This window comes from Coregonus clupeaformis, chromosome 37, assembly GCF_020615455.1.
Source record: "Coregonus clupeaformis isolate EN_2021a chromosome 37, ASM2061545v1, whole genome shotgun sequence".
Lineage (NCBI taxonomy): Eukaryota > Metazoa > Chordata > Actinopteri > Salmoniformes > Salmonidae > Coregonus > Coregonus clupeaformis.
This window is the reverse complement of record NC_059228.1, coordinates 6,624,125-6,649,094: the sequence shown is the minus strand read 5'-3', so window position 1 is coordinate 6,649,094 and position 24,970 is coordinate 6,624,125. Positions and strand designations below refer to the sequence as shown.

At 39.7% G+C, this 24,970-nt stretch overlaps 3 protein-coding genes across 6 annotated transcripts in view; 2 read left to right on the top strand and 1 right to left on the bottom strand.

Annotated features, from left to right (window-relative positions):
* The window catches only part of sgpl1 (sphingosine-1-phosphate lyase 1), a 30,491-nt gene extending 16,956 nt beyond the window's left edge, over positions 1 to 13,535 (top strand). For both annotated transcript variants that reach the window (XM_041866938.2, XM_045211516.1), the window contains exons 4-14: positions 3 to 150; positions 510 to 589; positions 801 to 929; positions 1,066 to 1,154; positions 1,363 to 1,471; positions 2,163 to 2,261; positions 2,431 to 2,577; positions 2,776 to 3,014; positions 3,333 to 3,479; positions 9,853 to 9,973; positions 10,192 to 13,535. In XM_041866938.2, coding sequence (XP_041722872.1) covers positions 3 to 150; positions 510 to 589; positions 801 to 929; positions 1,066 to 1,154; positions 1,363 to 1,471; positions 2,163 to 2,261; positions 2,431 to 2,577; positions 2,776 to 3,014; positions 3,333 to 3,479; positions 9,853 to 9,973; positions 10,192 to 10,350 — 1,467 coding nt within the window. In that variant the 3' untranslated portion in view covers positions 10,351 to 13,535. The remainder of the gene's footprint in view (positions 1 to 2; positions 151 to 509; positions 590 to 800; positions 930 to 1,065; positions 1,155 to 1,362; positions 1,472 to 2,162; positions 2,262 to 2,430; positions 2,578 to 2,775; positions 3,015 to 3,332; positions 3,480 to 9,852; positions 9,974 to 10,191) is intronic.
* Positions 13,536 to 14,697: 1,162 nt separating this feature from the next.
* Positions 14,698 to 16,989, bottom strand: pcbd1 (pterin-4 alpha-carbinolamine dehydratase/dimerization cofactor of hepatocyte nuclear factor 1 alpha). Its single transcript, XM_041866939.1, has 4 exons — positions 16,883 to 16,989; positions 15,694 to 15,825; positions 15,283 to 15,363; positions 14,698 to 15,070 (listed from the first exon to the last, which is right to left on the bottom strand). Exons 1-4 carry the CDS (start codon positions 16,883 to 16,885, stop codon positions 14,978 to 14,980), a joined length of 309 nt encoding a protein of 102 aa, XP_041722873.1. The 5' UTR covers positions 16,886 to 16,989; the 3' UTR covers positions 14,698 to 14,977.
* Positions 16,990 to 18,086: 1,097 nt separating this feature from the next.
* si:dkey-192p21.6 (uncharacterized protein LOC565246 homolog) overlaps positions 18,087 to 24,970 on the top strand; it is a 45,516-nt gene continuing 38,632 nt past the window's right edge. For 2 of the 3 annotated variants that reach the window (XM_045211428.1, XM_041866672.2), the window contains exons 1-4: positions 18,087 to 18,186; positions 22,298 to 22,395; positions 22,701 to 22,822; positions 23,942 to 24,060. In XM_045211428.1, coding sequence (XP_045067363.1) covers positions 18,093 to 18,186; positions 22,298 to 22,395; positions 22,701 to 22,822; positions 23,942 to 24,060 — 433 coding nt within the window. In that variant the 5' untranslated portion in view covers positions 18,087 to 18,092. The remainder of the gene's footprint in view (positions 18,187 to 22,297; positions 22,396 to 22,700; positions 22,823 to 23,941; positions 24,061 to 24,970) is intronic. The other variant, XM_045211427.1, reaches the window with a different exon arrangement.

The following is a 24,970-nucleotide window of genomic DNA, read 5'->3' as shown; positions in this document are numbered from 1 at the left end:
AGATCCAGACCCAGCTGAACAAGGCCCTGGCTGACATGTCTCTCAGTCTTTGCACACTGAAGGAGGGTATGAGCTATACCAAACAGCTGCCTGAACAAGGGCTAACCCAAGTTGAAGTTCTAGACAGAATCAGAGAGTATCAAACACTGAGTAAGTGGCTGAGAGTTGTCCCAGAGCAGGTTCTGGAGCATGTATTAGTCTTGGTAGCCATATGGGGCCGTTGACCTACAGTACCCTACTGCCCTATATATATTGTATTGGCTATATCCTAGAAAATGATTTTTTTTGTTTTTGTGGAGCAATAATATAATACAATGTAATGGCATAATATAATGGCTTATTATGGAGCCAATGACCTACTTGCTACTTCTATCCAAGAAAATGTGATAAATGTTTTGACAAGTGTGCCTGCTGTTTTTAGCATTGGTTTTATTTGTAGGGAAAGTTGTGAAATTACAATATATACCGTAGTCATTTCCTGAGGTATTGCTGTTGTCTGCTCTTCACAGATGAAGTGGATTGGGAGAAAGGACGAGTTTCAGGCGCAGTGTACTGGGGAGATCAGACACTTACCAAACTTTTGGTGAAAGTATGTCTAGTCCACAAAACCATAGTCTTTGTTTCGTCTTGAATTCTTTGAATGAACAATCAAGTTAAACAGCTGTGTGTAGAATTTTGAGTAATACATTTTTTAATTTAAAGCTCATACTACAGTCTGAATATCCCTTGTTTATCCTTGTTTATATGTCAAATCTCATCGCTTAGTGATTCTCTTTTTATATTCTTCTTTTTGTCGCTAGGTGTATGGAGACTTTGCATGGAGCAACCCACTTCACCCAGACCTCTTTCCTGGTGTGAGGAAGATGGAGGCAGAGATTGTGAGAATGGCGTGTACCCTCTTCAACGGTGGGCCCAACTCTTGTGGCACAGTGAGTTTACCTTCAGTACTCCCACAAGACTCACTGACCTAGGGTTTGGGAAATGTTCTTCTCAAGAGAATAATCCAAACGTATGCACCGGCATTTTTTGAACACTGATTGTTGCTGCTGTTTCTGCTTTGTCCAGGTCACCTCCGGAGGAACTGAAAGCATATTGATGGCATGCAAGGCGTACAGAGACATGGCCTATGAGCGGGGTGTGAAACATCCTGAAATGTGAGTTCACTGTCAAAATATAGCCCCAGATGATTTTTATTCTTGGCACACAAGATGGTCTCAGAACAAGCTTGATTTGCATGCTTGAAATGTTTGCTTTCTCATAAATGGTAATTATGGCTACACATAATGGTTATATCACCTGTGAAATACATTTTATACGATACAGGGAATAATTTGTGTTTTATTTCCTCCCCTCATTTTGCAGCATTGCACCAGTCAGTGTCCATGCAGCCTTTGACAAAGCAGCAAACTACTTTGGAATGAAGCTTGTTCATATTCCCCTGGACAAGAAGACCATGAAAGTGGATGTTCAGGTGCAAATATTTATTAGTTCCTATATTAATGGTTATTCTAAAGAATAACTTGACTGGAAAGTCAGTCCGTGCTCAATACACAAAAGGTCTGAGTACACAAAAGGTCAGAGTAAATGTAGGTTTGTTGGTTTACAAATTCCCAATTGTAACTGTTGCCGTGACCCCAGCCTAGTCTAGGTAACGAGAATACGGTGTGATGTCTTGCAACGTGACACTACTGTAACTAATGACTGTCACTGCCGTCACTGACTGGGGAACTCTTCCTCGATTTGGACTGTTTAAGATTACAATGTCAGACATGACAATAGTTATAAAAAACCAGGGCTGTGACGATACCTGTATCTCATTATTTTATCCATGGCAAAAATGTTAAACCTGCAAACCTAAAATATTGTGTGCTATAGCTTGGAAAAAATAAATAAATGTGACTCTGGATAACAACATAATGATGTTTGTTTCCAACATTAGGGCCGTTTTCCTAAAGAAGTTCAATCTGCTTTGTTTTGTTTCCTTGCCAGTATCGCAATACTGGTATCGTCCCGGCCCTACAAAAAAACATGGTGGCAACAATGACTTTAGAATGACTGGTTCTTAGTGAGGGTGGATTAGACTTATCATCACCATAATCATTTGTCTTAAAGCAATATCATGACGCCTTGAACTCCTGATAACTCCTACTTGTTCTGTATAGGCTATGAGGAGAGCCATCAACAAGAACACAGCCATGCTTGTGTGCTCCGCACCCCAGTTCCCCCATGGAATCATTGATCCTATTGAGGAAGTAGGAAAGGTAAAGCTTGTCATTGTTATCTACTTCTCATAGTAAAAGGAAAGTCATGGGGAAATGTATTGGAAAAACTGGTCATTCTTAACATTAAGTTGCTTGTATACCTGTGTAGTAACACTGTTGTTGCATAGTACCTTAAATGACCTAATCCGTCCCACATGGTGTTTTTCAGCTGGCTGTAAAGTACAACCTCCCTCTGCACGTGGATGCTTGTTTGGGAGGGTTTCTCATTGTGTTCATGGCCAAAGCCAATTACCCACTGGCTCCCTTTGACTTCAGGGTAAAGGGTGTGACCAGCATCTCTGCAGACACACACAAGGTAAGAACAGGGTGTGGATCCCAGACAGTCCTACCTAACATTTTCTCCCTCTTGATTTTCAATCATAAGATGCTCATTGTTCCATAAACATGTCGTTTTTTTGGTTACGGTGTTGACTGGTTGTTGTGTTGACTGGTTATGGGGTTGACTGGTTATGGGATTGACTTGTTATTGTTTTTTGATCTACCTCTACTCTAGTATGGCTTCGCCCCCAAAGGTTCATCAGTGATCCTGTATAGTGACAAGAAGTACAGGCATTACCAGTACTTTGTGGCTCCAGACTGGCAGGGGGGCATCTATGCGTCCCCATCAGTGGCAGGTTCTCGGCCAGGAGGTATCATCGCAGCGTGCTGGGCCACCATGATGTACATGGGAGAAGATGGCTACATAAAGACTACCAAGAAGATCATTGACACTGCACGCACCATCAAGACAGAGTAAGAGACCCATCTTTTACTGGAGTTATTATCAGCCTTGATTTCCGGCTTTCTCACTAAACAAGACTTGGATATGTGGTAAAGCGAAACTATTATAGGTACAATCAGAAACATTATGGTCGTTTTTTTTCATCAAGTTTGCTTGGTTGATTCGCTTTCTGTTGGTTTCCGAAACCATCTTTTAACCTATTTACAACAGGCCCAGAATATTGTTAGATTTCGCTGTTTCTAAGAGCTCTTGGCAAGCACATTGAGATCTCAATGTTTTTGGATAAGATAAATATTTGAAGTGTTTTTGTTTCGTTTATTTCCGGACAGAATCCGTAAGATAGACGGAGTGTTTGTGTTTGGAGACCCTGAAGTGTCGGTGGTGGCAATAGGCTCTGACGTCTTCGACATTTTCCGTTTATCCAACGCACTGACGTCAAAGGGTTGGAATCTCAACACGCTACAGTATCCATCCAGGTATGTTTTCCTAAACATTTTCACATATTTGAAATTCAGTCATACTTATCAATTATAATGTATACCTTTCATAGAATATTGACTATGCACTGTATGCTGAAGTAATACCAGCAAACAAAGTCCGCCAGGCTAGAGCTGCATGATGTGGACAAAATATCTAATTGTGATTTTCAAACACTTGGGTGAAAACTTGGTAATTCCATCAGCCATGGTTAAAACAATTGTCAGGATAGAGAACATCACTTCTAAAATGAGATCGTATGAATGAATACATACTGTGCTACCTGAATACACAACCAGATGAAACACATATTTTCCAACATTGTTATAGGCTAGATAGGATTATTCCACCTACATATTAACAAACCTAAATGTTTAACATGGTCATCAAAATATGGTGTGCTATAGTTAATGAATTATGAGTTCCTATTTTACCATTGAGTTCTTAAATAACCTAAATTAATTATTTATTCAGGCAGCCATAGGCTGCAGATGGAATAGGAAACGTATGATTGTGTAAATATGTATAAGTAGGCTTAATTATTATAATAATTTAAATGATATGTCTAAAGTTCCTTAAAAACATAACACGTAGCCTACCGACTGCAAGGTGAATCCTGTCCAAAACATTGGAGTCTGGTCCAGTAAATCAATGTGACATGTTTCAACTTCTCCCTTCATTTTGTTAGACAGTGTTGGAATCTTGTATCTCCTGTCCAGCTTGTTTATCATCTTCTTGAAGCCGTCTTTGCTGAATGTGTAAATAGGAACCATGTCTTTGGCTTTGTGATAGGTGATTGCCTCAGTGATTTCTATGCGTCTGCGGGATGTTTTTTCGTAGGACGTTACACTTGAAAACGCATCGGCAATCAACGCCTGTTTAACGTAGGTGGCTGGTTGTGGCTGAGGGGCTTTGCTGCTGTCGGGCGCTTTTTTGTGGTGTAAGTTACTTAAGTAAAAATACATCGAAGTACAACTTAAGTTGTTTTTTGGGGTATCTGTACTTTACTTTACTATTTTATATATTTTTTACAACTTTTACTTTTACTCCACTACATTCCTAAAGAAAATATATGTACATTTTACTCCATTAGGGCTGTCCCCGACTAAAAACAAATATTGGTCGACCAAGAGTCAGTCAGTCTGTTGAAACTGAGTGGTTGAAACTGAGTGGAAAACATGGTCATTGTGGATTTTGTTTCAAAGCCTAACAATGAATTGAAATGGACAGCGCTTTTTAAGCTGATGATTAATTCAAAACACCCAAACACATAGGATGTGTCTATATGGAAAAATACACTGTTTAAAATTTCGACCAATCGATTGGTCAACATTTTTAAACGTGTATTTTTCCATATATAGACACATCCTATGTGTTTTAATCAAATCAACAAATGCACTGAGTTTAGGGCTGTTGCAGTGACTGTATTACCCTGAATACCACGGTAATCTCCTTTTATGCACTCAGGACATGCGTTGGTAGTACCCAACTCGCTAATGGCCTGGTATTCAGGGCTCTATTGTCCTTCTAACCACTCTGACATCAATGAAATCGAAAATCACATCACATCACAAACACTTATCATCAAAACAGTATTTAAAACTCACCTCACTGTCATTGATCAATTTGAAGAAAGAAGTTCAACAACAGGTTGAAACTGAGTGGAAAACATGGTCGTTGTGAATTTTGTTTCAAAGCCTAACGCAATGAAATTGACAGCGCTTTCTAAGATGATGATTCATTCAAAACACCCATGCACATATTCGAGCTTATACATACGCATAGGCCTATATATGAGCCCAAGCCTGAAGAAAAACTGAATTAAAATAATGATTGTGAAGTTCGTTATACAATACATGTAAATTACGCACCGCTGCCGAAAAACATTTAAAAAAGCTGATTTAAGATGTCTTTATTCCAAAATTAAACAAATTCTAGTAATCGCCTTTTAGTGTGGATTGTATTATTATGCATACTGGATGGACTGGTTACCTTATGCTACACTCCAAAGTTTCTATTCATGAGTCTGGGAGAGAACGTATAGGCCTAGGCGATGCTGTTGGTTCATTGATTGTGCAGGGCGGCTTACAGGTTTAGCCTACAATAGTGAATTTAGTTTTGAATAGCCTAGTTAGTAATAGGGAATGTTTATAATTTCATCATTAATAGGGTGACACATTAGACCACCTTTAGCTACAGAATATCTCACCACCGTGCGTTTCAATCTCCTCCCCTTTCTCCTTCATTACTTTCTCAAGCGCGCAGAGAGAGGAGCTGTCAACAGTTTAATGAATTATGTTTCCTTGTGAAAACATGTTACTTTTGATGTTCCCGAACAGATTTCACGTGGTTTCCCAAATGAAGCACTTGGTAGCTGCAGGAACAGGGTTGGGGAGCCCATGGCATACAGAGTTTGGGCGGAATATCACCTGTCGCGCATGCTCCTCAAACAGTGGTGGATGTTTGGAGTAGCCTTCCCGAACCAACAGCGGGAAAGCGGCTTCCATTCGCTATTTGAGTGCATAGGCAAGTGCATAGGCGGATGACGTCTTTTTTCCCCTGCCCCTGTTCCTGCTCATTTGATAATGGGCCATTCTAAATCGAAACTAGTTTAATATATTAGTAAAGACAATATTAAATTGATAATAGTCTGATGGTGATAATATGATCACTTGATGAGAGAACAGTGTGTGCAGCCTGAGGCAAGGAACCGAGCGCAAGCTTTTTTTGTGACTCTCAAATCATCAATAGCCTATAGTCACATCATGCAGCCCATATATGTTTTGATTTCTAAGACATCCTAAGGTTTGTATCATTAACATCTAAAGTTGCCAAATAACTCTAAATCTAGCGTAGCCTATAGGACCTGTTTCAAATGATCACTTTCACACACAGCCTTAATATGCACGCTCCGGAATGGGAAAAATATCCTTTCTATTTTATTCAGCTAAGTTCAATTATATTCTTCTTACTATAAAATAAATACACGGGACTTATAAGCATATCTTGTCTGCTAAATGAACAAGCCTACAGCCTATGGCATGGAGCATAGCCAGATAACATACAGTAATAAGCCAACTCATACATTTTCTTCATATCATGTTTCTTTAGACCTACCTAAAATAAATAATAGATTTGTTGGTATGATGTTTATTAAATTGATTTATTAGACTTATTAAAATGTAATGTTACAAAGGCACGCATCAGCAGCTTGTATGTGTGGAGCCCTGGAGATGCTATACATGTTTATGTTAATTAACGGTCTATTACTGTGAGACCGGCAGTCTTTTGCATGACAGTAACCGGCTGACACAATGTAATGACCGCCACAGCCCTAACTGAGCTTGTCTGATGCTTTAAGCGCACTATTTGATTAAATAATGAAGAAACACAAATGACTAGAGGGAGTCCGACCAGCGATTGATTTGATTGTGCTGGGCCAGGCTCAGACTTGCTGCGCTGTGTTAAAAAAAAAAAAAAAGTTCTGTTACCGAAATCCCTCATTTGTTTAGGAAAAACATTACCTCAACACTTGCTCTCTTTACGTGACACATGTAAGCATCACATGCACGTGACCAATAGGGCCTAAAATGCATTTCAAATCATGAGTGACTCGTATGCTGTGTGATGACATGAACGAACTAATGATTGATTGATACAGTAGCCTATATAAGTATTGAAATATAGAGCTAAGTAAGTTCCGGTATTAAGTTTAAACAGGATGCGCTCTTAGGCCTACAGCTCAATGGTGGTTATACAAGGCTGCTATACTAAACCTACTAATGATAACGACATGACTTATTATAATGATGCTCATATTCATAGTAATTATAATAAGGAGATCAAGAAAAAGGAGGGTTATTTGTTATAAATAAAACAATTCTGACAATTTGGAACGGTGTAAACAACACTAAATAAATTATAAGTAATACCAGAGAGGCTTTTTTAACGAAAAAAAAAAGTGTAAAGCCTTTTATTACAGCATAGCAAAGATTAGAAACAGACACATTTTTTAATTTGTCTATGCGACATTGTGGTTCCGTGAATCAGTAGGCTATAAAACAAACACTCAAATAGGCAACACAAGCAGGATCTGACTTATTTCTGTAGATATGGCGCAGTGGTATAAAAATGGAAAACCCCCAGCAGTTTTGTTTTCGTTTTCTTTTATTTCATAAAAAATGTCAATGTGTGGCCTAATCTCCCAGTCATCCATCCCTCTGAGGCAAGATTAAAAGGAAAGAGAGAGAGGAGATACATCAGTACATTGTAAATTTTAACCCATTTTTCTCCCCAATTTCGTGATTACGATCTTGTCTCATCGCTGCAACTCCCCAATGGGCTTGAAACATGACCCGCCAAACCACGCCTCTTAACACCCACTCGCTTAACCCGGAAGCCAGGATGCACCAATGTGTCGGAGGAAACACCGTTCAACTGACGACCGAAGTCAGTCTGCAGGCACCCGGCCCGCCACAAGGAGTCGCTAGAGCGCGATGAGCCAAGTAAAGCCCCCCCGGCCAAAGCTGGTTGAGAGAATGCCAAGAGTGTGCAAAGCTGTCATCAATGCAAAGGGTGGCTACTTTGAAGAATCTAAAATCTAAAATATATTTCTTTAACACTTTTTGGGTTACTACATGATTCCATGTGTATTATTTCCTAGTTTTGATGTCTTCACTATTATTCTACAATGTAGAAAATAATAAAAATAAAGAAAAACCCTTGAATGAGTAGGTGTGTCCAGTAATGGAGTTAATCGCGCCACTCTCGTCTGACTTCAACTTTCTGGCCAATGTTAGCTAGCTAGCTTGCTACACACAGGGCTCGAGAATAACTTTTTTCATCACCGTCCCAGAATTGTCCCAAAGTGCAATTTATTTTTATTTTTATGTTTTGCTATGCAAACATGGCTTTACTCATAGGACCTAGGTAATTCACAGTGATTTAAAAGGCTAATAATAGTAGCCTACTACTGAAATAGATACATGGGGCTGGCAACTGAAGCAGAAATTCACCCCCTTGCCTCTATAAAGGCCAACGTTGGAATAATATTTTGCATAAATGTACATAAATAATTAGCCTACATGTAAAAGTGTAGCTTGGGTTATATGCATATTGCTACAGCCTCATGTCCACACCGATGCTGACGTGAGGGAGGCTCCAGAAAATGTAGTCAAACTTTAATGGGACTTTTAATTACATAAATATAGGCTAAACGCCAGTCATGTTTGACAATTAGAATGTTGGTTAACATTAACGTCTAAAGGCTTGATTCAGTTGACATGCTCGAGGCATGGTTGGTTCAGATCAAATGGTCACGAGCGGAGAGAAAGGCATATTACATAAAACATTTTTTTTGGAGGGGGGTGTACAGAACTGTCCCAGAGTCTGTTTGAACCTTCCCAGATCTTTTTTTTTTATCATCCCCGGGACGACCTTCATTTCAAGCCCTGTCTACATACCCAGAAAGAAACACATTGTTCAATCCTCTATGTCTCCCTCTCTGAATCAGTTTAGACAATTATTTCTCAGTTTCTCACCCTTGCTGTGTTGGCTCTAGTAATGATCGGTAGGTCTGGGGGGCGGTCAGGAAACAACGAACGAGGCAAACAAGAATTATGAGGAGAAAGTATGTAGCTAGCTAGTGCTAGTTAATTTGTTTGTTGTTCTCACATCACTTGTCATGACTGCCTGCTGCAGCGCTCTCTCAACGCCAATGACTGTGCTCAACACACACCCCACCGGTCCTCACCCTCCCTCCCTCCCCACCTTTCACTCACTCACTCACTCACACACTCACTAAGCAACAGCCTGCCTCACTGCCTGATAGTCATCAGGAGCAGGTCACAGTGAAATTTATATATTTTTAAGAGAAATGCCATGGCGGCCGCAGGGCAATTTAGAAGTAGCCCAAAAATCCGCAAACCCACAACGAATACATTTTCACCCACGACATCGTTTTCAGAGTAGCCCAATTTTCAAGAAAATCACAGACATGGCAACCCTATACTGTACTTTATTTGTTAAAGCCCTTTCTCTCCTCACCAGCAACTAACTGCGTGCTCTAAGCAGGTATACTTGTGATTGGCCAGCATGTGCATGCCGTGCAGAGAGTGAGGCCGCTTGTGATTGGTCAGCATCATCTGTGCATGTAGAGAGTGAATGAACAGAGTCTAGCGAATCTCGTTGGAGGAGGTACGGTAGTCTAGTGTCAAAGAAAGGAGAAAATCACAGCCTCTTGAGATATTGCACATTTCAGTATTGCAATTTGGATCTGAATTCGATTAATCGTGCAGCACTACCCCAGGTACCATAGCGCCATTTTGAATAATGTTTGTGTTTTTAAACAACGTTCTCTCTGTCCCACCGCAGCATCCATATCTGTTGTACAGTACTACACACACAGGAAGGTGTGGCCAAACAGTTCATCAGTGAGGTCAAAGAGCAGGTGGCTCTCATCTTGAAGAATCCCAATGAGAAGACCACTGGAATGGTGAGTGTTAATGCTGACTCCGTTACCTGGAATACACTTCACAGCAGTACACCAATAGTCTAATAGAAAATATAAATTGTATGAAATTCTTTTTTGGAGGTTATTATTCACACTTTTTTCAAAATATGTTTATTCACTCATTTTATGTTTATAAAAGTGGCTTCACATGCAAACATATTGGATGCATGGCTCTACATTCATATATGTTCATGTTCTAGGGAGCGATTTATGGCATGGCCCAGTCCATCCCTGACAGATCCATGGTGACAGAGATCTCCTGCGGTTTCCTGGACTGCCTCTACAGCACAGAGGAGCCCAAGTCATCTCAGCCCCAGAAGACCCATATAAATGGCAACAGCAACGGCAAGGCCCACTGAGTAGGCTGGCTGTGGCCTGGACACACACCTGGGTCATGTTCATTAGGGCACGCAATGGAAAGCGTTGTAAAACGTTTTGCATCGTAAAAAGAAAATAAGTGTTTCTTATTAGACAAGTTCAGGTAGTCCCTCCCTGTTTCAGTGCGTTTTCTTCCATTTGGTGCCTAATGAACACAGCCCTGGTTACCAGCTTGCTTCACCTCTGCTCCATCCACTGCATCACTCAACAGTTGCATTATCCTGCCCACCTTTTATCTATCTACTCACCCTTTTGCAGATATCTTCTGAAGCACAAGCCATTGTTTTCAGCTACCGTAAGTGACGTTTTTCAAATATGTAGAAAGTGAAAGCACATGTAAAATATGTAGAATAGCAGCTCAAACCATTCAGATAGGGTTTGATCTGTTTTTGTGATTTCTTTATGTAATATACAGTTGTGGGTTTAAAAAAAGTTCTATTCAGCACTTGACGACGGTTTTATTCAAGTTTCATTTCAATGTCTGTTCTTTCTCGAGATTTTCTGTTTCAGTTAGGTGCTATGAACTCTTTAATTTACAATATCCTGATATCTCTCTCACATAATTGTCTCGATCTAAAGTGGTGATTGAAAATATTCTAGATACCTTTTTTTTATTTTTTATATCAGAAACAATTCAGCCTCCAAGTAATGTTTGGAGAGAGCAAGATCACAATCATGTCAGAGAAAACCCCTCTACTGCCCCCTATCAGAAAACACAATTTTCTTCTCAATACTCATGTTCCAGGTACTTACAACATAGTGATTAAATCAGTCTCTGTTTGATTAATGTACAACAAATAACGGTTTTAACTGAAAATCAATGTAATTTCCTAGTGAAATAAATAATGACGCAATGAACAGTAATGAATGATAGAGGAGCAATCATATCTGCATGGATTTGTAAGGACAACCAACTTTAATCATTTAAGACTTGAGCTCCTTTTGAATTTAACACATTACCTTCCTAGGCACTTATTGTACTATATTGCATATATACATGTATTCCTAATTGTGGTCCATCTGTGGCTAATTGCATCTTTCAGTAATAATTCAGACAGCAGGAAACCCTGGCTGCTGTAGTACACTAACTAGTATACTCTGCACTGCCAATATGTTAAGAATCTGAGACTGCAATCCTCTGATTTGACAACATATTCATTATCCCCTTCTATTCTTTGAGTCAATGGTTTAGTCTTGAATTGAATATTCTGGCCAAGAATTGATCTCAAGGAACAGAAAACAACTTATTTCAGCATCTTTATAGGCTTTTTTAAGTCTCCATAATCTCAGATGTAATCGTTTTTGATGTGTTCTTGTAGTAAATTAATTGACTTCTCTTCTAATTTTATCTACCTCAGTTTCTGTTCAATGCAATTGTGTTGCTTATTCACCCAGTAACATCATTGTAAGGCTAAAGAAGACAGGAAAAGCCTTATGTAACGTTTAAACTTTTCAGACTAAACTGTTATGGCATATGAGAAACTGCAAACTGTTCTTAAAAGCAATGATACTGGGATGAAACAGTTTGCAAAAAAACACCCCTACTGTACACTTGGTAGGCAACCCCCCCAAAAAGTTTGATCTTTCCCCTCAATATTTTCCATGTGCATTCACATTAGTGTTTGTAGTCAAACTTAAGTGCATATCAGCTGTTTTCTTTCCATGTCTGTGTCGCAGATGTTTTCACTTTCTGGAGTCATAAGAAGGGAAATAGTCTGACATGAATGTTATGATGATTTGAATCAAACCATTGAATTATGACTTTTAGCCTAGTCCTGTTGTATCATTCTTAAGCATTGACTATGTAACCACTGTGTGTTATTGTATTTTTTATTAATCACAAATTGTCTCATGTCATTTTTATTTTTGTTTTCTTATCTTGAACCATTGTGTTTTTATTTTTGACTGCAGGGTAAGCACTAGTTTGGAGGTCAATTCCGGTCCTCAAGGGCTGCAGTGTCTAGCTAGTTTGTTCTTTGATTGATTTTCTAGCGCCAATGCTTGATTATATAGCAAGAATGAAAACCAATAGACAGGGTGACCCTCAAGGACTGGAGTTGAGGACACTAGCTGGATTACCTGAAAATATACAGTAAGTCTAGAGTGGAACAGTACCACTGAAAAAGGCACATAGTTGTCAAAGACCTGACAATGGATTCATCCTGTGGTGTCTATTTTTCGGTGGAGCTGTCAATGGGGAAATATCCACTAATATTTTGTGACATTTTAATAGCCAGGATATGATATTCAATTGCAATAGAAACATGTACGTGTCCTTATGGAAAATATTGGGATAGTATTAGTACTTGAGAAATTGCTGCTTAGTGATTACCCCACCATATTATATAATCTGTAAATTGTACAGTGAGAATCTGTAAACTTTACGAATGTGCAGTGAAAATCTTAACGAAGCACCTTACCCTCTAGGAGGTATGGTAAAAAATCATGCCTTCTGTTAATGTTGTAAGGGCATCATTTTCACAGCAATAGGCATTTACCTGTATGCCTTTATAGGCCAGATTGATGAGTGCTATTGGGTAATGCCAATGAATAGATCCATAACAACAATCTATGTATCTCTAAAGAATGTAGATTCTATTTCTATGTAACGATCAGCCTCAGGGATTTGGCTTCATAACATCAAGTTCAGTAAGGTCCCGTTCTCTTTTATACTGTACATGTAAATGTTGTTATTGAAATATAATTAAATGTTTAGAAAATAAAAATATATAGTGGCATGAGTTTGTAGCTATCTCGTGAGCTGGGCATAATTAAAAATAATACTAGTAATATGTTTTATATACTGTACTCTGCCTGGGGCGGCCAAATCACTACATCCACCCCTTACTATTGTGTAATTGTTTGCTATCCTTCATTATTCCAGAGGAAACACCATTTGAAAGCATTTGTTGGCCTTGACTACACTCCTTTTAAGCACAATTGATCCAAAAATACTTTCAGCACGCAGGAAGCTAAGCACCATACCATTTTCAATAAGCCTACAACAGCTGTTCCATTTATGTTATTTTTAGAGAAAAAAGTTCAATGTGATGAAACCTTGTTTATAATCTTGTGATTTCTAGGAGGGGTGAAATATTCTGAGGCTGACCCCATTTGTCTGCAGACCTCTCTTTGGACAAATTAATAAACAGACACGTACTGGTTATTCAAACAACTTTGTTTGCCACTTACAAAACATTAGACATAGGAAAACAGTTTGAGACAAATGGTAGTCACAAGTAGACTAGACAGACTGACAACAAAACACACAGTGTTAATGTTGCCACTATAATTTTAGAAAATGACTGGAATGAACAGGTGAAGGAATTTTTCCCAGATTTCAAAGGTTCATAGTCAGAGCTAGTCATATTATGTACCTTTAATGCTTTTGATTTTACAGTACCGGATCCGCTCAGCTGGGGATAGAGGAATGTTTCATATACTGTGGTACGAAATTGACACTTGATAAAGATGAGCAATAATGACTGACTAAAATAAATAATTAAAATAATGAGCTATTATTTTATACTACTACAATTGCTCAGAAAAATAGATTTTGTTTAGCAAGTAATACTCTTTTTCTTCAAAAAGGTAGGAGTTCAAATGATTGACACCCCTACAGATTCTTATAAATAAAGTAGTCATAAGTTTAGTATTTGGTCCAATATTCATGACTACATGAAGCCTGTGACTCTACAAACTTGTTGGATGCATTTGCAGTTTGTTTTGGTTGTGTTTGAGATAATTTTGTGGCCAAAAGAAATGAATGGTAAATAATGTATTGTGTAATTTTGTAGTCACTTATTGTAAATAAGAATATAATGTTTCTAAATACTTCTACATTAATGTGGATGCTACCATGATTACGGATAATCCTGAATGAATCTTGAATAATGATGAGTGAGAAAGTTGCAGAGGGTCAAAGACCATACCCCCAAGACGTGCTAACCTCTCACCATTACCAATAATAGGGGAGGTTAGCATGTTTTGGGGGTATGATCTTTGACCCTCTGCAACTTTCTCACTCATTATTTACAATTCATTCAGGATTATCCATAATCATGGTAGCATCCACATTAATGTAGAATTGTTTTTTTTGTTATTAAACCAAATCTATTTTTTCTGAGCAATTGTATGAGTATAAAATTATATAATTTCCCAATTTATTTGACCATACAATATAGCTCAGTATTTGAATTATTTATTTTATACAGTCATTATTGCTAATCTTTATCAAGGGTGGCAATTTCGGGCCCCACTGTATATAGTCCAATGCTCTTTTTACTGGCTTATGGTCTTGTGCTCTTAAATCCACTTTCCACAAAAGCAAATTTTAAAGATATATTTGGCTTCATCAGTTTAGCAACAAACACCACACCTGCTAAATGTTACATTATGAATTGAAAGTGACCTTTAAACAAACATTAATTGGGATTCTGTGACGTAATTTCCTGTTTGATCATTTCCTGTTCCTGTCCCAGGTTAGTCATCTGAATGAACATATGGAGAGGGATGAATAGGCATCCTCTGCTCTGGGTTCCGCCATTGAAATGACAAACTGAAATGGTTGGAACTGATAGACTGAAATGGCTGCAGGCCATGAGTTGCTCAGAGGACAGATGCTTGGTCGATGAAGGTAGCCAGAGTGATGTCTCTCTGGGAGAGGCCCCCGCAGTCATGTGTGCTGAGTGTGATCTGGACCTGGTGGAGAGAATATAAATTGAGTGAGGATAAGGATGAGAGACAGCAGGAAAGACAGGGTAAATGGACATACACCTGTTACAGCTATAGTGACATATGGAGAGACCACTTTCACAACTAGTGATGCTATCTAGTGATGCTAACAGGTTTGTCTATATCTCTTTTACCCCAGGCAATCCTAGTGGGCCTTGGGCTGGGACTTGTTGAAATACCTTGTTGTACACATTAAACCACTCTGGGTGATGGTCCATCTTCTCAGCTTGTAGTGCCACCCTGGACATGAAGCCAAAGGCCTGTGAGATAAAGTAGCACACTATACATTGTCACAATCAAGTCATATGCGTTTTATACCCTAAAGCCATTAAATTGATCCTAGATCAGCACCCTGACAATATGATGTCATGTGACCAAGAAAGTGTTTAACAAAAATAACAAATGTTTTTTTATTAAACACTTTCTTGGTCACATGACGTCACATTGTCAGAGTGCTGATCTAGGATCAATCTGGACTTTTAGAACATAATGAGTAAGATTACATGGACCGAGAGGACCTGATCCTAGATCAGCACTCTGAGACACTTTATGAATATGGGCCCTGAATATATTGTCAAAGCTTTTCTGACCTGGTTGAAGTCTTTGAAGATGAACTCTTTGTAGATGGCATCCCTTCCCACCACCTCCACCCACTGGGCGTTCCTGAGCAGGGGGAGTAAGTGCCCCCTCTCCTCCTCACTCAAACCCTGGATTTTACTGGCCTGGAAGAGGAAAGCAAATAGTCACTGGCTGCCAATGTAAATGGGGCAGTTGCACAAATGCAAACTGTGATTGGTTGCATAAAAGCCCATCTGGAATGAATAGTGTTGCATTGCATTCCTGGGGCCTGTTCAGAACGTTCAGATAGAAATGTGTTTTGTAGAACAGGTACAATTGTATGTTATGTAGAATTGGAGATTGTGTCAGCTATTTTAATACAATTTATTTCTGCAACATTCTGAACCTTTCACCCTAATTGAAAACATCCCTGGTTTTCAAAACGGTGGGAGGCTCCATTGCTTTCTCTTAATCACTTCAATGGAATTCCACAGCTCTTTACACATGTGGTATCACATGAGCTTTAAACTCAGTGAATTCTGAAAGGTACTTCGAAAAGGAGGGTTAACTGTGTCAGCTGCATTGTGAACGGAAAAGGCACAGGCTACGGAGTGCAATAATACTACGAGCAAATGACTCATCTTCAATTAATTTGTGTAATAGATTGAAAGGCAGGCAACTGAAATAATACTTCAATGGGGGGGATTTGTAAGAGGATTTGTCAATGCCTCCAAATGATTTGTTAGTGTGTTGAGACAAAGCAACTAGATGTCACCATGAAGCAGCCGATATTGCTGATAAAGGAGAATGCCATCAACAGGTATCTTAGCAACATGCTAACCTTCTTTATCACTATCTGTGAAGCGCTGACAGATTTGGGGCACAGCACACTGACCACAGGCAGACAATAACCTGAGGCTTCATCTCATTCAATGACTGGCTGTATAGACTGTTCCTGTCAGGACAATAATATTTTTTTTATTGCAAAACAACAAATATATACACTTTAGGTGCCATCTCGTTCTAACATTCACTCAGTATTCTGTTCTTCAAATATTATTTTTGGCACAATAACAACTCATATTGCTTCATTATCTATTGAAAACAATTTAACAATACAGTACGCCAACAGGTGTGTCAGACAGAATACAGTTGGCATGTGGCTCAAAGCAGCGTCCTCTGATAACATAGAGAAGCTACAATATAAAGCAAATCACTCACCATGGTTTTTGGCTGTTATCAGAGAGACAGAGGGCTCTTTTTCTGCTCCTGCTTCACTTGCACTGAGGCAATCTGCTATCACTGTTAAAGCAACTGGAAAGCAAGTGGGGGTCCTGTTTTAGCTGTCCATGCAGAAGCCTGAACAGAAATGCACAATGCTGGTTATACTGCCTAGCTCGTCTTCGGCATGACCATAATCATAAATCCTCTCCACTGTTGCCCATAACAACACCATTTCACTAGCCAGTCTTTATGTGATAAATTTGAAAAGGGCATCCATGTAGGATGATGTTATCTTTGTGAAAGGATATTGACAGATTATGGTCTCATACAGCAGCTTTCACTGTAAACAAAAATGACTGATTGATGTAATTCACGGGTGTAGGTCAGGATATAACATTCAATGGTTTAGTCTACGATAAAGACGTAGACTAAGCTAATGAAGACCCATGTCAGAGAGATTCCACGGTTATCTCTGTCCCTCTGTCATGGTCCAATGAAGGTCAAAGGTTAATGAGTTGACCTGTGAACTCAGCCGTGACAAGGTGTGCTCAGGGAAATTAACTAGTTAATGAAATGAACAGAGGGAGATGACAAGTGATCAAGGTTAAATGCCTGAATGAGTGTAGGAAATGAATATGGTGCTTCAGTGGTTTGGTATGGTTTGCTCTGCAAAGGGTTTGTTGATACATTGAGTGGCTAGACCTTGAGGTAGATGGGTTTGGGCTGGGGGTTGTATGTTGCAGTACTGATAGAGGGTTGTTTGAACTCCTCTTTTCCCCCAAAATAAAATTAGTCTTAGAATGTGGCTCCTTCTCATCTGTATATCATTGGGTGTAAGACACAACCTGGGATGGTACAGCAATGACAGCAATAAAAAAAAGGAACTGACTCAGTGTGGATGTGGTGTCAATATCGACTGGCTACCATACTAACAACGCACACATTCATGTTCATATTGCATGAGTTTCAAATGTGTGGGTAAAACCTTTAGGTAACATGTCCTATGAGTGCCCTCTCCATAATGCATTATAAGCAGAACTCTGTATGTGACTGTTTATGTTGTCTTATCCTCTCAATCTGATCCCAAAGAGACTCCAAACAAAATGAGATGAACTACTCTACACGCATGCATAGTGCCCTTTGAACACTGTTTATATCTGTAGCTGTCATAAAGATGAGTTGCAGTGGAATTTTTTTGTAGTAGGAAATGGAGCCTAGAAGAATCCTCACACAGACCCTATTTGTGTTCTTTCTTACCACCGGACTAAATGAAGGAAAGCATGGTGCAAAGTTGTATTCAGGTGAGTGTTTTTATTCAGTAAGTATGGGTGTTGTTAAAGGTGGTCTTATTTTGGTGTCCAACAGAGAATGTATAGGACTGCGTATGTTATGCATTTATAGTAGTACTGCAAATTCAATCCATGTGACTGAATCACAGTCATAAACAATTCCTACACGAACTGCTGTATATACTGTGGCTTCACTTTACCAACTGTAACCAAAATGAGTTTCAAATTCTTTACATATTAAATTATTTTTTTCAAAGCAGCATGAAATTATCTCAGTTAACTTTTCTATATTTACTGTACCACCCTATCCATGTTTTAAGCAACTGCCATATCCAAAGTACAATGAAATGTGTAGATTTTACAAAAAATATAATTTGAAAGAAAATTTGCAAACTATCTTTTGTTATCAGTTATGACTCATGTCTTCTAATTTACTTAATGGTCATCTTTGTGATAGGCATGTTATTTACAGTTAGTCTTGCTAACACCAGACCCCTTGACTTTTTCCACATTTTGTTACGTTACAGCCTTATTCCAGTGGTGTAAAGTACTTAAGTAAAAATACTTTACAGTACTACTTAATTAGTTTTTTGGGGTATCTGTACTTTGCTTTACTATTTATATTTTTGGCAACTTTCCCTTTTACTTCACTACATTCCTAAAGAAAATAACGTACTTTCTATTCTATACATTTTCCCTGACACCCAAAAGTACTCGTTACATTTTGACAGGAAAATGGTCCAATTCACAAACTTATCAAGAGAACATCTCTGGTCATCCCTAATGCTTCGTTTGTAAATGATGTCTGAGTGTTGGAGTGTGCCCCTGGCTATCCGTAAATAACAAAATACTTTTAGACTTTTACTCAAGTAGTATTTTACTGGGTGACTTTCACTTTTACTTGAGTCATCTTCTATTAAGGTATCTTTACTTTTACTCTAGTATGACAATTGAGTACTTTTTCCACCACTGCCTTATTCTAAAATTGATTAAATTGGGTTTTTTCCACATAAATCTACACACAATACGCCATAATGACAAAGCAAAAACAGGTTTGTAGAGATTTTGGCTAATTTATAAAATAAAAATAAAAAAATTACACATTTACATAAGTATTCAGACCCTTTACTCAGTACTTTGTTGAAGCACCTTTGGCAGCGATTACAGCATCGATTCTTCTTGGGTATGACACTACAAGCTTGGCACACCTGTATTTGGGGAGTTTCTCCCATTCTTCTCTGCAGATCTTCTGTTAGGTTGGATGGGAAGCGTTGCCGCATAGCTATTTTCAGGTCTCTCCAGAGATGTTCGATCGGGTTCAAGTCCAGGCTCTGGCTGGGCCACTCAAGGACATTCAGAGACTTGTCCCGAAGCCACTCCTGCGTTGTCTTGGCTGTGTGCATAGGGTCGTCCTGTTGGAGTCTGAGGTCCTGAGCCTCGATCCTGACTAGTCTCCCAGTCCCTGCCGCTGAAAAACATCCCCACAGCATGATGCTGCCACCACCATGCTTCACCGTAGGGATGGTGCCAGGTTTCCTCCAGACGTGATGCTTGGCATTCAGGCCAAAGAGTTCAATCTTGGTTTCATCAGACCAGAGAATCTTGTTTCTCATGGTCTGAGAGTCTTTGGGTGCCTTTTGGCAAACTCCAAGCGGGCTGTCATGTGCCTTTTACTGAGGAGTGGCTTCCGTCTGCCCACTCTACCATAAAGGCCTGATTGGTGGAGTGCTGCAGAGATGGTTGTCCTTCTGGACGGTTCTCCCATCTCCACAGAGGAACTATAGAGCTCTGTCAGAGTGACCATCAGGTTCTTGGTCACCTCCCTGACCAAGGCCCTTCTCACCAGATTGCTCAGTTTGGCCGGGCGGCCAGCTCTAGGAAGAGTCTTGGGGGTTCCAAACTTCTTCCATTTAAGAATGATGGAGGCCACTGTGTTCTTGGGGACATTCAATGCTGCAGACATTTTTTGGTACCCTTCCCCAGATCTGTGCCTCAAAACAATCCTGTCTCAGAGCTCTACGGACAATTCCTTCGTCCTCATGGCTTGGTTTTTGCTCTGACATGCACTGTCAACTGTGGGACCTTATATAGACAGGTGTGTGCCTTTCCAAATCATGTCCAATCAATTGAACTTACCACAGGTGGACTCCAATCAAGTTGTAGAAACATCTCAAGGATGATTAATGGAAACAGGATTCATCTTAGCTCAATTTCGAGTCTCATTGCAAAGGGTCTGAATACTTACGTAAATAAGGTATTTCTGGTTTTTATTTGTAATAAAAATTTATAAAAACCTGTTTTCGCTTTGTCATTATGGGGTATTGTGTGTCGATTGCTGAGGATTTGTATTTATTTAATCCATTTTAGAATAAGGCTGTAATGTAACAAAATGTTGAAAAAGTCAAGGGGTCTGAATACTTTCCGAAGGCACTGTATATGTCCCTGACATGAGAGTGAGTCACAGCTTGCTGTGTAGTCACATGGGTCGCACGTCAGCCAGGTTAATTTATAGTGTCTTAAGCAGACCAAGCGTCAGGATAAAGTGACTAGGGTTGGTGAGATTGGCACAATTTTGGAGGGGTACTTGCATTGGAATTACATTGAATTCTGCTTATATCACGCTATACCACAATAAACATAACGTTTAAATGCTGAGACTCAGAGACCATTGATTGAGTGCTTTTGAAGTGACAGGTTGGCGCGAAATCTGTAGCCTATCTCCGCTGTGCTGTATCAGCACAATGTACAGCACCCTACACACTAAAGCAAGGCCGTTTAGGTAATGAATATAGGCTACAAGATAGATAGGGTAATTCACCTGTTACAAACAGCCTATGTGAATGCAGCCGTACACACAGCTGTCTTACCAAAATAATGCAAACGAAATACTGAAAGTAGTAGCCTAGTTATTCATGCATGCAACAAAAATAATGAATAGCAGTTTGACTTAGAATATTGGCACAACTGCGAATGCGAAGGAATGAATGTGAACAGAACAAAACAGCGGTAGGGTGGGCCTAGTAAACAAAATATCAGATCGATAAAGGCATGACTCAATCTATATTTAGGCTAGTTACATTAACAGTAAACAAATGCGGAAAATGGAGATCCAAATAACCAAAACATAGCCTACAGCCTACTACAGTGAGATGCAGCCATGCTTCCTGAGTAATCGATCATTCCATTCTCCCCGAAATCTTCTTGTAAGATCCCCCTCAAATGCCAGTTGGATTAGTTGAGCTTTCCTCGGGTGTAGGATGCTTCTTCTGTGCTGACTGAACACATTTGTCAAAATGGAAAATTAGTTCTCGCGTGTAGCTGTGGACGCCCCAAAAGTCAGTCCATGTGTCAGTAAGCACGGTCGGCATATCGGAGAGAGGCCCAGAGAATTGTTGCACAATATCAAGTTGGGTCCATTTGTCCTCACTGGAGAAGGGCGATTTCAGTCTGCAGAAACTGGCAAGCGACACTAAACTCAGCTTCCACCAAATCTGTTTTGCTTAGATCCAGCAGTGGTTTCACCTTTTTCACATCTGGAAAGTCAAGTCTCTCTGGGTCAAGGTCACACAGGGCTTCCACCAGTTGACTGTTGCGTTCGCTGAATCGTTCTGACATTGAATTTTTTTCAGCTAGCTAAGAACCTAACCAAACTCTGTAGTGGTGAGTCGTGATGCAGAGTTGAGTGAAACAGCTTCAACGGTAAACTTGACCCCGCCCTTATAAATCATAATAAAATATTACAGGTGGAGGCGTGTCACATTATTCACTCAGCCTACCACAGATGAGAAGCATTTTCCCCCCTTTTTATGGAAATCCAAAGGAGTCATACCTAACCGCCCCAGTGGCTTTCCATACCCCCCCTACTCACACAGCTGCGCTCTGTCCATTGTGCTGACACAGCGAAGCTGGGATGCAGATTTTGCACCAACCTGTCACTCAATCATTTAACCTTTTTTGCTATTTTTATATAGGGACATAAAACTAACACAGAGGGGGCACGTTTCAACTGAGGGGGTTAAGCTCCCTTTTGCCCCCTCGTGGAACCGGGCCCAGTCTTAAGCCTGTTTTATCTTTAAGATTCAGATCAAGCTTTTTAATATTGTTATGAATCCATTGTATTTAGGACTGCCTGCATTGAAATTAGACCAGGCAAGTCTTACGGTCCATAACCTGCTACCAACTGGCGTTGATGTCCTCTACACCTCTGATTACTGCTACAAGGTACAGTGTCTATTACTGCTACAAGGTTGAAAAGGTTTAAAAGGTCAACGAAAGATTCAGAGAGGTAATACGATATTTATGTAAAAATGTAAAAAGACAGTTTCATATTTGAGCTCCTTTCACAGGTGCAACAATGCTCAGTAAATCTGGTCCTGGGTGCACATGACATGACATAGCATATCATGCTTCCATATTTGTATGAAACAAAGAAAGCTATACAGTGTGTTTGATGGCGACATCATGCCCAAACGTCACAAACCTGTGTCTTTTTAGAATCTGCTTAGCCTGTTTTCTCCCCCATGCAGTGTCTGTACCAGCCCCTGGTCAGTGTTCTAAATGGTCCCCAGAATGCATCTGTCGTGGTCAGCACCGTCCTCACTCTGACACTGCAGTTACAACCAATGGGCAGAAACACAACTCTCTGCAGGTAACGTATTCATAGATATTGAGCACATAATTAGGCATACGACTGGCATAGCATCTACAAAGGCAATACATAACAATTGCCATAGATAGTGTTGCCATCAATGGGCAACATACATGACTTAAACATGATATTTGTAGGTACATTTTGTAGGTAAATCACTACACAATCTAGTTCCTTGTTTTCGATAATTACAGTCTTCTCTCATAGAGGATTGACTGCAGGTCTGTAATGTTCCCAGGTCTTGACACAGAGCAGAATATACTGCATTGGCATTCCAATGATTGCATTTGCAATCCATGAGATTATTTACTGGGCTGGGAGTGTAATCCTGACCTGCTTTCTGAGCCTGACATATGCTCCTGCTGAAACTACCTCGCCAAGTATTGATCAGAGGCCCTTTTTGGGGTTAATAGGAGCTGACACTCCAATAATGAAGGAAAGAGCCATTAAGCCTGCAAAGCAACATGTCTGGTGGAAACCTCAGAAGAGACTTTCTACAAGAAGAGGCAGTGGCCATATTTATAAACAGTCAGTGCTTTACAAGAAGTCAGGGCAGAGCATTCCATTTGGGGGTCACCCTTAAACGTGCTCCAAGGGATCTGGTTTCACATGACAAGGCAGGGGCAGGTTTCTCTTCTCCTCTTCAGCTGAGGTCTAGTCTTGGGCTTCCTATAGATCAATGCTGAGGTCCCTAACCAGACCGAGCCACTATCGATTTCCTTTAACCCTTAAAAAAAAACACTCCAAGTGATAGCTAGTATGTCATCCCCCAGATAGATCAGTAAGAGCTTGTAATGCACATTTTTGGGGGGTGAAACCGGAGATGTATAGGATATAGGATACAGCTGAAGGCTGCACTACTGGCTTATAGACACTAGGTGTCCCCCACGAGCTACATTTATTATTCCTGTGCAGAAACCTCAGAGGGGATAGTGTGGAAAGGACCATTTACCGCTAAGGTCAAAGGGAAATTCATACTCAAGTGCACTGTAGCAATGTCTAGTGAATGTGTGATACAGTAGATTAAAAGGACAATCAAATGCATGCTTTTTGGTGATCACTGAATTTTTTTAAATGATGAGTGTCTTCCCTCTATTGAGTGCATTGTTGTTGATACAGGTGGAGTCAGTTGTATGAAGAAGCTGGCCGTTACTCTGTCTGGATCCAAGGGTCAGAATCTCCCGTCAACGTCATCTGCTATCATACTGTGGATGTCAGTCCAAATAACATCTATTTCCGTGAGTAAACAAAAACAATTTCCTGTCATTCTGAAAACAAAACATTTAGAACAGCACCATTTTTTTGTACTTTAGATAATCATACTTTAGCAAAATATTTTATTTAGAAAATTATTTTACAGAAAATATCCAATCAATTGGACACGATTATTTAAGATATGGACCTTTTGTGTTTATATATACTTTTTGTGGCATCACAATTATTGAGTACAGTGGATGATACCTGTTTAATATGCAAAATGCCAATAAAATTGAAAGTAGAAAGTACTAGTGTACTTGTGAACCCTTCTAGGAGTAAGGCTAAGTTCCTAATTGAGACCGCAAAGAAGAGACATCAACTGTGTTGTACACGTCCATTGAGAAGTCATTCTCTTTCCTCTCATGGGACATGATGTGTATCGATTAGATAAGACAGCCATTCTTGAAAACGGATAAAATAAAAGCTTTTCTGTTTGTTTTGGTCTGTGCTCTGTGCAGGAAAGGGATTCTGGGTAATACATTAGGGAGCGTGAAGGGATTAAGCCATAATGGGATTTTGAAAGCGTCTCTCTCTATAATGTACACGCTGATTAACAATATTGCAGATTATGTTGTAGATCAGACTTTTAAGGCCATGTAGCCATTATCTGGCAGATATATGGCTACTGTGACTGCACCCCCCACATTATGTTCAGCTTCCATTAGCTTCATTGTCCGGTGATTATTGTTAGGCCCCCATAGGGCTCTCTCAACTTTAAGTAATGGGCTGGTCATCAGCAGACGCTAAAGGCACAGGGAGCAGGTTAGAGTTGGCCTTTGCAATTTAAAAGTTAACTTTAAACTGAGTTGTGACTGGCCCTTGGGCCAATTTATGTTTAAAATATATATGATCGAGAATGTGTTGCGGTCCTGTAACTCTACGTATATACCA